We start from the raw sequence: 17,057 nt of genomic DNA, 5'->3' as shown, positions 1-17,057 counted from the left end.
AACCTTGGTAACTCATAATCATCCACTCCAGGAGCTCTTCATCCACAAATAACTTCATTCACACACAGACATATAATAAAAGCGACTTTTAAAAAAATAAATAATAAACACAGGACTTAAATACACATTTTCCCATGAAAATATGAATTGCCAGGAAGCAATGAAAAGATACTCATTCTCATCAATCCTGAAACCCAAATCATAACAAGGTATCTATCATGTCACTTCAGTCTTAACGAAGGTTACTATCCCGCAAGCTATAAAATGACAAATATTGGCAAGAATGCGGAGGAAATGGAAACTTTGTTGGGATTTCAAAAATGTTAAACATGGTATCACCACGATATTAAAGTTTGAGGGCTAATTAGAAATAGAATAACTATGATAATCCAGCAATTTTACTTCTAAGTACATATCAAAATAAGGTGAAAGCTGAGTCTTGAGAAAAAGGTCAGCCTGAGTTATAAAGCAAGACTGCCTCAAAATACAAACAAAAGCGAGGGCTGGAGAGACGGCTCAGCAGTTAGGAGGATTGGCTGCTCTTCCAGAGGACCTGGGTTCAGTTCCCAGCACCCACACGGAGGCTCACAGTCATCTATAATTCCATCCCAGGGGATCCAATGCCCTCTTCTAGCTTCCAAGGGTACCAGGCACGCACATGTTGTAGACATACATTCAGGCAAAAATACTCATACATATAAAATAAAATAAATTTTTAAAGTTTATTTAAAACAAAAAATACAACCATGCACAATATACAAACAAAAAGGAATTTATCTACGGTAGAGTACTTGCCTAACATGCATAAAGTCCTGGGTTCAACATCCAGGACTGGAGGGAAGGGGTGTGTAGGGGTGTGTGTGTGTGTGTGTGTGTGTGTGTGTGTGTGTGTGTGTGTGTGTGTGTGTGTGTGTGTGTTTTGAGAATTGTAATTCTTGGAGAAAAGCCACACCCGTGTTAAGCATTATACAAGGCCAACGGAATATTAAGAGAATTGAAATATTACAAGTTGGGAGCCAAAGTTATCTTGGGCTATATTTAGAACCATTAATAGCCATATATTTCCCATCTCTGTGTGACCTAATATCCTTGTGACTAGGTAAAAGATTTTGAACTATATGAACAGACCCCCAGTTTCCACCAACTCATTATCTGAGGCCTGTAACAGACTTCACATGCTTTGCTGTAACCACCTCCTTAATGTTTCCACCAATGTATTTGAAAAGTGTCTTGATTTATAACTTTCTTTGCTCTGTTACTATGAAAACTTCATCAAACTTTTGCCCCACTGGAACAAGGTATTTGGGGTAACCTCAATCCACTTCCCAGGCTGTGGTCATTCATGTGGCTCCAGAATAAACTCTGTTTTACTCAAGGTGTGTTTTTGCCTTTCAAGACATACTACACATGGTATGTTATACTAACTCTCAGTTATATAATACTCTATGTGCTAGCCAGATGCAAACACATTATATAAAATGGATGATGTACGATACGGGTAAAGTATTCCTTACCTGAAATGCTTATGACTGTGTTTCAGATTCTCAGAACTCACTATACAGACCAGACTGGCTACAAACTCATAGAGATGAAACTGCCTCTGCCTGCCCCCTGAGTGCTGGGATTAGAGGTGTGCACCACCACATCCCACTAGAGTCTAACTTTATATGCATAATAAGATCTCTTGGGAACTGGATCCAAGTCAAAATAGGAGATTCATTTCTACTTCATATACACAGTATCTAAAACCATGTCTCATGGTATGGAATTCTACATTGTAGCATCACAGTGGCACTGAAAAAGTTTTGCATTTTGGAGCATCCTAGATTTGGGATTAGGGATACTCAGCCTCTAGATATGCATACATACCCACATGAAATAATCTGTACTACAAGATTATCAGCTCACTCAGATATAATCATTTCTTGCCTGAATCTCCACACAGCTTCCTAAGGGTCTCCAGTTCCCTCTTCCTCTATTGTGGTATAGCTATTCCCTGTGGGCACAACATGACCGTGACCATCAGGAAGCAGAGATTTCAGTGGTGACCTACAGAGTACCTTGACCTTCAAGTCAAAGCAAAGAAATAAGCAGAAATCTGCAGTGATGGCCAGGTCAGCGATGACTTGGCCGATGGTGAGCAGCAATGGAGCTATTGTAATTCTCTCACAAAAGCAAAGTCGGGTCAGAGGATCCTAACCGAGACTCCCCTGGAACTCCTTCCTGTCTACCAGCTGTGTGGGAGGCACGTGAGTACAAAGGAAGTGCCAACTGACTGAAGACTGGGAAACAGCACCGCAGTTGTCACGTCTGCCCTGTGCTCCCGTAAACAACGCAGTAAACAACGCAGTTTCACCAAGCTGAACGTGTGGAACTGTTTCTCTGGTCTGTCTGTCAGCCCCCATCTGAGGTGAACAAATGGAGGTCTCAGTATCTTCCTAACCCCCCCCCCCGACACACACACACACACACACACACACACACACACACACACACACACACTCCCAGTCTAACCTCAGCATCCCTTCAAGACCTCGTCAAATCACCCCAGAGGCAGTCCCACTGTCCCTTTCTGGCCTCACCTCTCTAAGTTCTTGGTCTTGCCACTGCTCACACCACAATACCATCAGCACTTTTCTTTAACAAGCCAGGAGATCTAACTAGTAGATCTAACTAGTAGATCTAACTAGGCTGTGCTCCCCTCATAGGGCACTTTCCACATCTCTCTCAAGCCTCTGGTGGATGCACCAAGACAGCTTCCGGAAGTCCTTATTTGGACAGGTGCTGTCCTCAGCAAGGTCCATTCCACTCAGCAACTGTGCACGGGAGAGTACAAAGGCCTTGGCCCCTCAGTCTGATTTAGGACAACTCAGCCCATAAATACCCACATAAAACCATCTGTGACTATCCCAATTATTACCACCTCAATCAAATATAATCATCTCTCTCTCTTTTTTTTTTCAAGACAGGGTTTCTCCATGTAGCTTTGTGCCTTTCCTGGAACTCACTTGGTAGCCCCCAGGCTGGCCTCGAACTCACAGAGATCTGCCTGGCTCTGCCTCCCGAGTGCTAGGATTAAGGGCGTGCGCCACCACCGCCCAGCTATAATCATCTCTTGCCTGGATCGCCAGAACAGCTTCCTAAGATTCTCTCAGCTCCTGCTTCCTCCTGCTGTGGTAGAGCTACTTCCTCCCCACAAGACCACCTGTGGCTCTCGCTCTGCTCATTCTAACTCACCTTCTGTTCATAATACTTTTCAAATTCACATTTGTGTGACTCCCAAAAGTGCTCCCCAATAATCCTCCTGTGTACAAAACTCTCAGGCAGGCAACTTTTGCAGCAAAATGTTTGCCCAAATATTAGCTTCTTATTCAGGCTTTGCCCAAAGCATCTTTTATTTATAATTTTCCTACCCAAGGTGGTTACAGTAGCACATATAGGTAGTCCCAGAAACGTGGGAGGCAGGAGGATCTCTTGAGTTTAAAGCTGAAATCCTCCTATGCCCCTCGTGTTGCTTGTCTCTGTCTGTCGTTCCTGTCCACACTGACCTGCCTGCTCCCTGTTGATGGCTCTTGCTCAGGATGTCTCCTTGCTCTCTGGCCTTACCTGCAATGCTGTTGTCCTTGCCATTTTTCACAGGACAACATACCTGTTATCATCAGATTTACCAGGCAGACACTAATGGTTTTCATCCTTCTTCTAGTACACAGTAGTTGTCACTTGCTAAGCGACTACTCTGGAAACAGATACATAAATAAGCAAAATTTAAGAAGTCCTGACATAAATGAATTCCTTAGGTAGAAGCTTAGACAAAATGTTTCCTTATCCCTGGAGGCCCCAGCAGATTCCACCAGAAAGTCTGATCTATAAAAAGACACAGCTAGGACAAACAAGAAGGAAGTCAAGGGTAGTGGTCACCCACCCACCAGGTACCTTTCATCCCCTTCTTCCAGGATCCAGACACATAAGTGTTTACTAATCGATCAGGTGAATACTGTAGTACCTGCCAGGCACCGTTCTTTGGCAATAAAGCACAAGCCAAGACAAAGTGTCTGCCTTCTGGGAGCTAACTCTCTGTAGGCAATCTCCAGTGAGTTCCAATTTTATTTTACCCAAGTATCTATCTCTACCCATAAGCCAGTAGGCAATAGTAACCAGGACAAGAGAAGACATATAACCTAGAAGGTCTAATCAGGCTAACAGGGAGACTCAAGGTCCAAGGCTAGAACACAGGTCCTCCCTCCTGTTCCTCCCAGAAAACAGCTTTGATTTCCCCCATGATCAGAGAATTCTCAAAAACCAAATGCCAGAGACATTTCTTCAAGCAACTCAAATGAAATCTACTAAGTCGGAAGTGCCAAGGTACCAAATGACTACAAAAATGGCCACAGAACAATGACCTCCAAGCATAATATTCCTTGTATCAAGTGCCACTCAGTTTCTGAAAGCTGTCCTTCTGAAGAAAAATAGTCCCCAAGCTCTCCAGGAAGACAGGGATGGTCAGAATCAGCATGAGACCATTACTTGGCAAGTTAAAAAGAATCCTGAGCTGGTCTAGATAGAATTACCAACTCATTTCCTTCATATCTAGTATCGTCTTGGAGAAGTCTGCAGAACTCAGCCACAGTTTGTGAGCCTGTCCTTTTGGTTACAAACCGTCTGACATATTCAGACCCAGTGAAGTCTTGCAGAAGCTGGACACAGAAGCCCCCAGCAAATATCTTGCTAGCTCGAAATAGTATTACATGGCAGGGTTTTTTTGTTTGTTTGTTTGTTTGTTTTGTTTTTTGGGTTTTGGTTATTTTGGGTCTTTGGGGGGGGGGGGTTGGTTTTTCAAGACAGGGTTTCTCAGTGTAGTTTTGGAGCCTGTCCTGGATCTCGTACTGTAGACCAGGCTGGCCTTGAACTCACAGAGATCCGCCTGCCTCTGCCTCCCGAGTACTGGGATTAAAGGTGTGCACCACCAATGCCCAGCCACCTGGCAGTAATTTTAAAAGTCCTTGGCATTCACAGGCATACCAGTTTAGGAGCTTTAGCCTATGTGCCCCTGTCTAGAGACTGTCCTGCAGAAAAAGGCAGGCAGAAAACAAAAGGAACCCTGGGATTCTGCTAGCAAAGAAGAGGGCAGGCAACCCGGAGGATGAGCAGTACCCCTTCCCACTATTTAACAACCCCACCCAGTCCTCTGGGTGATGTTGCTGATCTTGGCAAGAACATAAAATGTGTTTGCATCAATTTTTAGACCCCAGGCCTTAGTCCAGATCTGTGTCATTTGCTAGGCCTCTGAAAGTAATTAGTTACACTAGCAACATTTAGGTAAATCGTGGGGTCAAGGCAGACACAGTACGTATCCTTTCCATGGACACCCATAAGACTCAAGATTGGGACAGTAACACCAGGGCCCCCATTTGGCTTCACTGGTCAGAGCAGGGACTGCCCAGGTGTGCCTCCCAGATGTCTAACTATGAATCTCCTTATAAAGTTTAAAGTTTATTTTCAGCCACTTAATAGATTAAAATTTCTAAAACAAAAAATACACACTGTGTGTGTGTGTGTGTGTGTGTGTGTGTGTGTGTGTGTGTGTGTGTATGACAGAAAGGATCTCAATCTAGAGCCCAGGCTGGCCTCAAACTCACTGCAATCCTCCTGCTTCCTGAATGCTGGGTTTACAGTCAAGAACCACCATGTACACCTAATAGATCTCAATAAATGTTAAGGGGCTGGGGGCAGAGGGATGGCTGAATTTTGCCACTGGTACCTACATAAAAAGCCAGTGTCACCCCACACCAGTAATCCCAGCACTTGGGAGGCACTGGCTAGTCAGTCTAAGCCCAAAGGACGAGCTCCAGTGCAGTAAGAAGCACTGTCTCCAAAGGGAGAGGGCAACAGAAGAAACTCAACACTGATCTCTGGCACACATGTGCATGCGTACACTCACAAACAACAAATAATAAGCAAACAAGCAAATACATAAGTGTCTGAGTGAATTCCACAGGGGCCTCAGGAAATGGCTCAGTGAGTAAGAAGAGCTTGCCACACAATCATGAGGACCTGAGTTCAAATCCCCAGTACCTACACAAAATCCAGAAATGTCCATCCATCTGTAACTCCATCTTGGGGGAGGTGGGCAAGAAGGGTAATCACTGGAATTTCCCGTTGCCAGAGTAGCTCTAGACTCGGTGAGAGACACCGCAACAGAGTGGTGAGAAAGCAGGGCACTTGACACCCTCTCCTAGCCTCCAAACGTGTGACAGCACATGCACTTGCACATACATGTGCACATACACCACACACCCACACAAACGAAAACACCACTGCCCATCTCTTTTATCTGCAGTCTTTCTCCAGAACACTTAAGAAATGAACTCAAAAAATGGCATGTGTCTATACCATATGCATGTAACGGCTAAGCCCCATTAACTCTTCCTGATTCCATAGTGCCTCCCATCTTTCTCATCTCGTCACCCCGACCTTTCCTCCCTCTCAGCACATCTTACCAAGATCTGGAGACCACCTTCTAAGTCCTACAAGGACTTCCGAAGACACAGGCTAGGTGTCCAAACCTAGAAACCTCAACGCTCCCCTCAAACTCAAAAAAGAAAGTCATGACTCCACCCATCCCCCAACCACATCTCCTTATCTCCTCCTTTCCTTCCTCAGCTTACCTTCTTCAGCATTCTGTCTCCTGAACAACTCATCTACATAGTGCACTCATACTTGGAGATAAGCCCTTCTTTAACTCACTCTTTCTGCCTCAGCCTCCCTGATAAGCTATAATTATAGGTGTGTGCCACAACTAGCACCCATACATAATCTTAACCTTACTCAGAAATGAAACTTATTTGGGCCATGATTAAAGTAAACTATATGGCCAAGTATGATAGTGCATGCCCTTAATTTCAGCACTTGAAAGGCAGAGGCAGGAGGATCTCTGGGTTCTAGGACAGCCAGGGCTACCTTATCTCAAAAAATAAACAAATAAGTAAAATATAGTCAACAAGATTACATCTCAAAACTGTATGTGTGTAAGTGTACTGCATATAACATCAACATAAATAACAGATACTAATTTTTATTTTGTATCATACTTTAGGGACAATCATTTACATTGAGTACAAGGAGAAGAAATATGTCTTTTTACATGATTTCACCAAGGCCTATAATTAGTAAGGCGAAGAATCCTTAACTAGTAAATGATGTTATCTTGAATTCAGTCTAAATCCACATCCAAGGCAAAGTTCAGTGCAAAATGACGATGTCAGACGTACTAACATGCTGATAACCATAGACCAGAACATCTCAAATGGAGGGGATTTAGGTTAACAAGTGGACTTCAGTAATGTCACAGACATTTTTGGTTGAGGTATGTGGGCAGTTATGATGGTAGGCGCTGCTGACACCTAAGTAAAGATCACAAAATACACAGGACAGCCCCTAAAACAGCTGTGTGACTGAAAATGTCAATTGTGCCGGGGCTGAGAAATTCTATGTGAGAGGTTTCTCTAGTACTGGGCTAGAGAAATGAAGACCAGCAAACACTTCTCTCTCTGCCTTTAACCTCTTCTAGTCTTCTAGCTACCTTATCTAAATGGGTCCCCTGCCAACTCTGAGGAAACCTTTAGCTCTTTTCCTCCCCTCTCTGAACTTTCAGACCCCAGAAAGTATGTGCATGCTGTATAAGGAGACAGGAAACACAACTGCTGAGTGAGAAAGCCAGGAAGTACAACCATGCATCCCCTCCAATGCAGTGGGGCAGCCCATTCACCCAAAGGAAACTTGCTTCTATTAGCTCTACCATTCAGGCCTGGCTAGCAAGCAACTTCCACTACCCACTGCCATCTGTGGTGACTCAAGACAGCATCCTCTCCAAGACAGAGACAATTTAGAGAGGGAGGGAGGCTGCCTTTAGATTTAAAAAGAAATTTGCTTAAGTTTCAACATCTTTTATCATTAATAAACATTATCACTTAAATTTTCTTTTGTTTTTTCGAGACAGGGTTTCTCTGTACAGTTTTGGTGCCTGTCCTGGTTTCACTCTGTAGACCAGGCTGGCCTCGAACTCACACTCACAGAGATCCGCCTGTCTCTGCCTCTCGAGTGCTGGGATTAAAGGCGTGTGCCACCGCTGCCGCCCGGCTCGCTTAAATATTTTTAATTAAAAAAAATTCATATTCACATTTTTGCTTGTGACCCAAAAAAAGGATGTTTAGCTGTAGCAGTAAAAAGCTTCCCGGACCAAATACTAAATGAAAAGGCCACGTGGATTTTCAAAAAGAAAAATGCATCTACTTGTCTTGCTTTACAGAAAAAAAAGAAAAGAAAAAGAAGAAAAAAAAAACTATAGCTCCCTCTAGATGCATTACAAAGTAGAAACGATGAACAAGACAGTATGAGGGAGACTCTTCTCCCTTTGGGCAGAGGGTGGCTGCTCCCGGAGACTCAAGTACTAACAGCTGGGAGAGGGCTCTAGCTCTTCTTCGCTCTGCACAGCAAGCAGTTCTCCACAAAACTTGATGCTGCTCTGCACCGGCCATCTCGACCAGGGTGTATGAGTCCGTTCTTTGAAGTCACTATCACACATCCAAAGTCGCTCGTCTCCTACAACCTGGACGCTACTGGCCCCGATCTTAGTTACTCTCCAGCCCTGCACTAAATGTGATTCCTTCGTGGTCCTCCAAGGGACCCTGCTCCCAGGACCTTCCCAGGACCTCAATAGCCCGAGTGGGTGCACTGTCACCAGCTCCAGGCCTCAAGAGCGGTAGTACAGTCAGTCTCTCATGCAGATTCTAGATCTCCACCGAGCCACTGAAAGGCCACAAGGGGGATGTCGCCCCAGTTTCATACTCACTAAAACCATCTGAGCACACTTTGGTCGGTGAAGCCGGGTGGCAGCACCAAGCCGGTGCCCAGGCCAGCTCACAGAAGCCCGGCGCCAGGCACTCCAGACTAGGGGTGGGCGGCGCAGGACCCAGCGCCATTGCTTGGGGCGAAGGCGGACTTCACTGCAACCAGCCCGAAGCACGTGCCGGGGCTCGCCGGTATCCCGGAGCCCAGGACAAAGTCTGCTCTCGCCCGCTCTGCAGCTCCAGCACCCGGCACCCGCGCCTGGGCAAGGCGGGCAGGGCTTGCGCGCGCCGCAAGCCAACTCCAGACCCCACCCGGATGCAGGCTCGGCCGCCCACGACTCCTGCGCGCACTCACCATTGTGGTTGACCCAGGTTGGCTTCAAGAGCTTCATTGTTCGGCCGCCGCCGGGCTGAGGCCAGAGCCGTGTCCCTCAGCGCGCCTGGGCCATGGAGCCGCCGCCGCTTCCTCCCGCGCCGCCTGCCCTCCGGCCGCCGCCCACCCTTGCCCTCAGCGCCGCCGCGCCATCGCCGGCCCGCGCCCCCAGCCGCCGCCACAGCCGCCTCCTGCGCTCGGCCGCCGCCGCCGCCGCCACAGCCGCATCCCCTGCGCCGCTCCTCCTCCGGCGGCTCCGGGGCAACGCCGGAAGTCACGGCGCGCACCTGCCAAATCGCCCCGGCGGGAAACCGCTCCCTACGCGGACGGGGCCGCCTCAGCTCTTTGGCAGGCAGGGGGGAGCGCGGGGCTACTCCGCTCTGGGTCTGGCACGGGCGCGGTCGCTGCTGAGGCTCGGTTGGGACGAGCTGGCAGAGCCTCGAGGTTCCGCCCGGCGATGCGGGGCCACGGTAGTGTCCAGGTCCCTAGCCCTACCTCCGCGGCTCCGAGTCCAGCTTAGTAACTAGCATCCGTCATCCCTCAACACGCGCTATTGGGCATCTCGCGAGCGCCATCCGGGCGGGCGCCAGCATGCAGCTAGCGGCAGGCGGCAGCGGCCCTGGTCTCTAACGGATGCAGAAAAGAGCTAGCCTGGTGGAGGGGTACAGGGGGGGGGGGGCAAGACGGGCGCATGGATTGCGGCGTTTGCATAGACGTGAACACATAGGCCAGGCGGAGCAGCGAGCAGCCACACCGGCACGGGAGACACTTGGGCAAGGGCTGCAGGCCTGCACCGCAGCACCAACAGGAAGCGGAACGCCAGCCGCAGGGACGCTGCGAAGCTTGCCGCGCTTGCCCGGGGCGGGGCTGCGTCGGGGGCGGGGCCAGAGGCGAGCTCGCCTCTCCGAATCCCGGACCGGAGAGTTCCGGGCCGCGGCCTGCCTGACCCTACTCGGTCCGGCAGGTCGGACCGCCCAGGGGCGCGCTCCCGGAAGCCGCCCGCCTGCGAGTGGCGTGAAAAGCTATGGCTACCGCGGTGATGCTGAGTGCTGCGCGGGCGCTTCGGTCGCGGAGCTGGTGAGTGCCGACGCGGGTGGCCAAAGTGCCCAGGGCGCGTGCGCGGGCTCTGCCCTGGCGCGGCTCTGGCACTTGCAGATTATTTCAGGGATAAACTGATCCCGTCTGTTGCAAATGATAATAGGAGCTGGGAATGTAGCTCAGTAGACAGATTACTTGCCTAACGAGTCTGAAGCCTAAGTAAGGCTCCATCCTAGCGCCACAAACACATTGGGCGTGGAGGCACACGCCTGCAATCCCAGGGCTGTGGAAGTAGAGGCTAGATCAGAAATTCAAGGTCATCAATAGCTACGTAGCACGTGTAAACCCCAGGCTATGTTACACCCTCATTAAAAAAAAAAAAAAAAAAAAAAAAAATCCTGCTAGAACGAGTAGGGGTCCTACCCAAAATGCGAAACGGAGTTTTGAAAAATCCTCACTTTGACCTTGCTGGCCTAATACAAGTGAGCTAGGCATGGTGGATCAGCCTAGGCAAGAGAATTGCCTCGAGTTCCAAGATAGCCCGAATTACAGAGACTTTTGTCTGAAAAAAAGCAAAGTAAATACAAACCCCCCCCCCCAGGTTTTGAGAACCCTGTAGTTATGTGTATGTGCCTTCTCTTTCCCAGTCGGATCTTTATGCATACCCTTCTCTCCTTCAGGATCCCTGGAATCTGCCACACACAGGCCAGACACACCCACCAGAGAGCTTCCTTGCTGTCCTTCTGGGATCTCATCCCCATGAGGTAAAATTCAATGTGACCCTTAGCTTTTGGAGTGTGAGGAACACATGTATGCATATAACCAAAACAAAGCAAGATTGCCCAACCTTTGGTTAGCAGATCAGTCTATCAAGCTAATAGTTAAATGTAGGTAGATGCCTCTGTCCTTGCAACAAGCTGTACTACGATAGCATGTATGTGTGGTAAAGTAGTTTAAATAAATAGCAGTTAGCTTTGAGGAGTTCTGTGTGTTTTAAAGGACACATCTTAACTTCTGTCTCTCCACAGGCTTTGCTCTTCCCTGCTCAGTTCATCCTGATTCATTGAGCGGGAGGAAGGTTCAAAGACTAATAATAATAGTTCCTCTAGAAACTTTGGATACTTTCTTGGGACTTGATTTAGTCGATTTTAATGCTAAAGGGTTTGCTGATTGTTTTTAAGATTTCTTTTTTGTTTATGTGCCTGTCGTGTTTTCAGGTGCCCTGGGTGGGGCTTACAGATCCCCTAGAATTACAGGCAGCTGTGAGCCCCAGGTGTGGGTGCTGGGAACCACAGTCCAGTCTTCTAAATTAGTAAGCACTCTTAACTGCTGAGCCATCTCTCCAGCCCCAGATTTGCTTATTCCTAATGGCAAATTATGTCTGGGAGATGTGTTCCTAGAAGCAAACCAGATAATTGCCAAAGATTTAGGGCATGGAATTTTTTTTAAATGTGTTATGTTTGAGTGTATGGGTGTACAGTGCATTCCTGATGATCGCAAAGGCCAGAAGAGGGTGCCAGATCCCTTGGAACTGAAATTAATGGTGCTTGTGAGCCACCATGTGAGTGCTAGCAACCAAACCCAGGTCCTCTGCAAGAGTAGGAAGTGTTCTTAACCACTAAGCCATCTCGGACACCCCAGAAATTCGTAACAAATTCTGAGAAGTAAATAAAGACATAGCCAGTCACTTTTACTATCCTGACTCTTTTATTCTTAAAGCATTTTTTTTAATCACAAATTGATTTAAAATGTGAATGAGCTTTTAATCCATTTCAGTAAGTAAATTTTAGTTCAGTAAGTTCACTTCTCAGGGCAGTTTCAAGGTATCCCTGAGTCACAGACTGACACTTCCAAGCTAAGAATGTAGCTCAGTGCATTGAGTCCTTGCCTAGCATGCACAAAGCCTCCAGTTGAAGCCCCAGCACCATAGTACCAGGAGTGGTAGAAAATGACTATCCTGGCAGTCAGGAGGTAGAGACAGTAGGATTGGAGTTCAAGGACGTAGCCACCTAGCTCCGTGACTACACAGCTAGTTCAAGGCAAGCCAGGGCTATGTGCGAATGTGTCTTTAAAAAAAAATTAACACTGCCGCTTAGTAAATACGTGTAGATTTGTGCTGCTTCCCGGAGTTGATGGGACCCCTGCAGTCCTCACGAAAACAGTGGGATAAAAACTGACTCTCACTAAGCTCGTGGAGTCAGGACTGTGGGCAACTCTTTCTTGTAGTGTATGGTACAAGTGTAAGGCACTTCCTTCAGCATCGTGTCTGTCCTGGGATTGAAGTAGCACTGGGTGTCTGTTTCTTATCTACTAGAGCGGAACCTCTGCGAAAGAAGAAGAAGGTAGACCCTAAAAAGGATCAAGCAGCAAAGGATCGCTTGAAGAAGAGGATCCGAAAACTGGAAAAGGCCACCCAGGAATTGATTCCTATTGAAGATTTTATCACCCCAGTGAGATTCCTGGATAAATCACGGTAAAGGTTCTCCTCTAGGTTGACATCCTTAATGCAAAGGAATTCCCTCAAGTAGTTCTAGTTAAAGTTCATGTCTGATGGGAACAGGTGAGTAGGGTTGACTTGGCCCTGGTCGGAGTCATTTTCATCTTGATTGTGCTTTTTGGGAGTTTGGATCAGCTTTGCTCCGAGGGTCATGTTGTTCATGTCCATTAGTGTTGACTGTAACTCATGACATAGGCCTTGGCTCGTAGCTCTCACCCCTTCACCGCTGTAGAAACCTCTCAGCCTCTTCTACACATGTTCGTAGTTGGTGTGTGTTGCAGTTGTGTTGTGTGTAAGTTTAGCAGCTAGCTCATGCTTTCCTGAAAAAGTGAGCAGTTTATAAAGCCCTGCAAGGTGGGAAGCACTGGTGCTTTGTGGTGTTCTGGTACTAAACAGGCTCTTGTCTCTGAGATTTGGGTGTTTGTTCCACTTTTCTTCGATACCCCTCTCAACAAAAGGAGGCTTTGCCTGCGGCAGAAGCAGTGGCACCGTAGTTCGCTCAGAGTGTGCTCTTTCTCTGGCAGACAACAACTGCTGTCATGCTCTACACTGTGTTCTTTTTCTTTCTTTTCTTAAGATTTATTTTTATTTATGTGTACTTGGGGTGTGCTATATGCTCATGTGACTGCAGGTGCCCTAGTGGCCAGGAGAGGGCAGCAGACCCTCTAGAGATGGAGTTACAGGCAACTGTGAGCCACTTAATTCTGGTACTGCTGTGAAAGAAATTCTGGTCCCTAAGAACAGTAAATGCTCTTAACCTCTGAGTCATCTCTCCATCCCTAACTTTGCATTCTTAATTTACCCCCAGATATACTATTTTTCTGAGCCCTGGTGGTGCCTGGCAGTGCCTGCTAGTAGGGCAGTGAAGTCCTGTGTGGTCACATTGTCCTCTGCAGGGTCAGTCAGTCAGTCCTGTGTGGTCACATTGTCCTCTGCAGCAGGGTCAGTCAGTCAGTCCTGTGTGGTCACATTGTCCTCTGCAGGGTCAGTCAGTCAGTCCTGTGTGGTCACATTGTCCTCTACAGCAGGGTCAGTCAGTCCTGTGTGGTCACATTGTCCTCCGCAGGGTCAGTCAGTCAGTCCTGTGTGGTCACATTGTCCTCTGCAGGGTCAGTCAGTCAGTCCTGTGTGGTCACATTGTCCTCTGCAGGGTCGGTCAGTCATGTGTGGTCACATTGTCCTCTGCAGGGTCAGTCAGTCAGTCCTGTGTGGTCACATTGTCCTCTGCAGGGTCAGTCAGTCCTGTGTGGTCACATTGTCCTCTGCAGGGTCAGTCAGTCCTGTGTGGTCACATTGTCCTCTGCAGGGTCAGTCAGTCAGTCCTGTGTGGTCACATTGTCCTCTGCAGCAGGGTCAGTCAGTCCTGTGTGGTCACATTGTCCTCTGCAGCAGGGTCAGTCAGTCAGTCATGTGTGGTCACATTGTCCTCTACAGCAGGGTCAGTCAGTCCTGTGTGGTCACATTGTCCTCTGCAGGGTCAGTCAGTCCTGTGTGGTCACATTGTCCTCTGCAGGGTCAGTCTGTCAGTCCTGTGTGGTCACATTGTCCTCTGCAGGGTCAGTCAGTCAGTCCTGTGTGGTCACATTGTCCTCTGCAGCAGGGTCAGTCAGTCCTGTGTGGTCACATTGTCCTCTGCAGCAGGGTCAGTCAGTCAGTCATGTGTGGTCACATTGTCCTCTACAGCAGGGTCAGTCAGTCCTGTGTGGTCACATTGTCCTCCGCAGGGTCAGTCAGTCAGTCCTGTGTGGTCACATTGTCCTCTGCAGCAGGGTCAGTCAGTCATGTGTGGTCACATTGTCCTCTGCAGGGTCAGTCAGTCCTGTGTGGTCACATTGTCCTCTGCAGGGTCAGTCAGTCAGTCCTGTGTGGTCACATTGTCCTCTACAGCAGGGTCAGTCAGTCCTGTGTGGTCACATTGTCCTCCGCAGGGTCAGTCAGTCAGTCCTGTGTGGTCACATTGTCCTCTGCAGCAGGGTCAGTCAGTCATGTGTGGTCACATTGTCCTCTGCAGGGTCAGTCAGTCCTGTGTGGTCACATTGTCCTCTGCAGGGTCAGTCAGTCAGTCCTGTGTGGTCACATTGTCATCTGCAGGGTCAGTCAGTCATGTGTGGTCACATTGTCCTCTGCAGGGTCAGTCAGTCAGTCCTGTGTGGTCACATTGTCCTCTGCAGGGTCAGTCAGTCAGTCCTGTGTGGTCACATTGTCCTCTGCAGGGTCGGTCAGTCATGTGTGGTCACATTGTCCTCTGCAGGGTCAGTCAGTCAGTCCTGTGTGGTCACATTGTCCTCTACAGCAGGGTCAGTCAGTCATGTGTGGTCACATTGTCCTCTGCAGCAGGGTCAGTCAGTCAGTCCTGTGTGGTCACATTGTCCTCTGCAGCAGGGTCAGTCAGTCAGTCCTGTGTGGTCACATTGTCCTCTGCAGGTTTAGTCAGTCCTGTGTGGTCACATTGTCCTCTGCAGGGTCAGTCAGTCAGTCCTGTGTGGTCACATTGTCCTGTGCAGCAGGGTCAGTCAGTCAGTCCTGTGTGGTCACATTGTCCTCTGCAGCAGGGTCAGTCAGTCATGTGTGGTCACATTGTCCTCTGCAGGGTCAGTCAGTCAGTCCTGTGTGGTCACATTGTCCTCTCCTGCAGGGTCAGTCAGTCATGTGTGGTCACATTGTCCTCTGCAGGGTCAGTCAGTCCTGTGTGGTCACATTGTCCTCTGCAGCAGGGTCAGTCAGTCAGTCCTGTGTGGTCACATTGTCCTCTGCAGGTTCAGTCAGTCAGTCCTGTGTGGTCACATTGTCCTCTGCAGCAGGGTCAGTCAGTCCTGTGTGGTCACATTGTCCTCACAGCAGGGTCAGTCAGTCCTGTGTGGTCACATTGTCCTCACAGCAGGGTCAGTCAGTCCTGTGTGGTCACATTGTCCTCTCCTGCAGGGTCAGTCAGTCATGTGTGGTCACATTGTCCTCTGCAGCAGGGTCAGTCAGTCCTGTGTGGTCACATTGTCCTCTGCAGCAGGGTCAGTCAGTCAGTCCTGTGTGGTCACATTGTCCTCTACAGCAGGGTCAGTCAGTCAGTCCTGTGTGGTCACATTGTCCTCTGCAGGTTCAGTCAGTCAGTCCTGTGTGGTCACATTGTCCTCTGCAGCAGGGTCAGTCAGTCATGTGTGGTCACATTGTCCTCTGCAGCAGGGTCAGTCAGTCAGTCCTGTGTGGTTACATTGTCCTCTGCAGCAGGGTCAGTCAGTCCTGTGTGGTCACATTGTCCTCTGCAGGGTCAGTCAGTCAGTCCTGTGTGGTCACATTGTCCTCTGCAGCAGGGTCAGTCAGTCCTGTGTGGTCACATTGTCCTCTGCAGCAGGGTCAGTCAGTCCTGTGTGGTCACATTGTCCTCTGCAGGGTCAGTCAGTCAGTCCTGTGTGGTCACATTGTCCTCTGCAGCAGGGTCAGTACTCCTCAGCCTCACATCTTTGGACTTGTGTGTTCACAGACAGCGACTCCAGGAAGAGCATTCTTCCGAGGAGAGTGAGCAAAGAGCTCTTCTGCTAAAGAGGTGGGCACTCTACAAGCAGCAGGAACACGAGGCAGAGAGGGAAGCCATCAGAGCCATGCTGGAAGCCCAGCAGGAAGCACTTCAGGAACTGAAGCTGGAGTCTCCAGAGCTCTACGCTGAGGCCATAAAGCGGGACCCCAGCCTGTTCCCCTTTGAGAAAGAAGGGCCACATCACACGCCACCAGTCTCTGACTACCAGGCCCCTGAAGGCAGGTACAATGACATCACCAAGGTGTACACACAAATAGAATTCAAAAGATAGAACTGAAACTGCTGTCCTCAGAAGATGCTGGCCCCGGGAGTCGGAGCAGTGAGCTGCAGTCTGTTTTCCACAGATGATACATCCTCAGAACAAATAAAATGTAATCACAAGCACCTCTGCCCTTTATTTCGGTCTAAATAATTCACCTAGGTTGGGTGGGGTTTTCAGACCGCTGGGAAGACAATGAAAGACAACACTGACCCTCCAGTGGGGAAAACGTGACTTAAAAATAAAAAGTTTAGTTGCGTTCTGAACTACTTACAGAAGACACAAAATAATCCAGAGGACCAGAGGTGAAACTTATGCCGGGTTTTGCCAGTTGGGCAGATGTGCCAGAAGCTGGATCTTGCTGTGGGATAGCTGCAGAGTTTCTGGGTTTTAAGGTCAGGAGGTGGCCTTTAGAGAGTGGAACAAGCTAGGAACATGTTAGCGACAGCTGCTCTGGCCTCCAGAAGAGGGTGAGACCCGGCTGAGACTATTGCAGTTACTATGATTCTTCTGAA

At 48.6% G+C, this 17,057-nt stretch overlaps 2 protein-coding genes across 4 annotated transcripts in view; one reads left to right on the top strand and one right to left on the bottom strand.

Moving 5' to 3' along the window:
* The window catches only part of Hira (histone cell cycle regulator), an 85,187-nt gene extending 75,821 nt beyond the window's left edge, over positions 1-9,366 (bottom strand). For 2 of the 3 annotated variants that reach the window (XM_042259043.2, XM_015987946.3), the window contains exon 1: positions 9,202-9,264. Coding sequence is in view for 1 of the 3 variants with exons in the window: in XM_006994451.4 (XP_006994513.1) it covers positions 9,202-9,238 (37 nt within the window). In the remaining 2 variants the exon portion in view is untranslated. Of the gene's footprint in view, positions 1-9,201 lie in introns of all 3 variants that reach the window. The other variant, XM_006994451.4, reaches the window with a different exon arrangement.
* Positions 9,367-9,670: 304 nt separating this feature from the next.
* Positions 9,671-16,667, top strand: Mrpl40 (mitochondrial ribosomal protein L40). Its single transcript, XM_006994452.4, has 4 exons — positions 9,671-10,296; positions 10,938-11,021; positions 12,572-12,730; positions 16,230-16,667. Exons 1-4 carry the CDS (start codon positions 10,244-10,246, stop codon positions 16,552-16,554), a joined length of 621 nt encoding a protein of 206 aa, XP_006994514.1. The 5' UTR covers positions 9,671-10,243; the 3' UTR covers positions 16,555-16,667.
* Positions 16,668-17,057: the final 390 nt, after the last annotated feature.

The sequence above is a fragment of the Peromyscus maniculatus genome, chromosome 12 (genome assembly GCF_049852395.1).
Source record: "Peromyscus maniculatus bairdii isolate BWxNUB_F1_BW_parent chromosome 12, HU_Pman_BW_mat_3.1, whole genome shotgun sequence".
NCBI classification, from domain to species: domain Eukaryota; kingdom Metazoa; phylum Chordata; class Mammalia; order Rodentia; family Cricetidae; genus Peromyscus; species Peromyscus maniculatus.
Note: the sequence above shows the minus strand (reverse complement) of the source record. Positions and strands in the feature narration are given on the sequence as shown.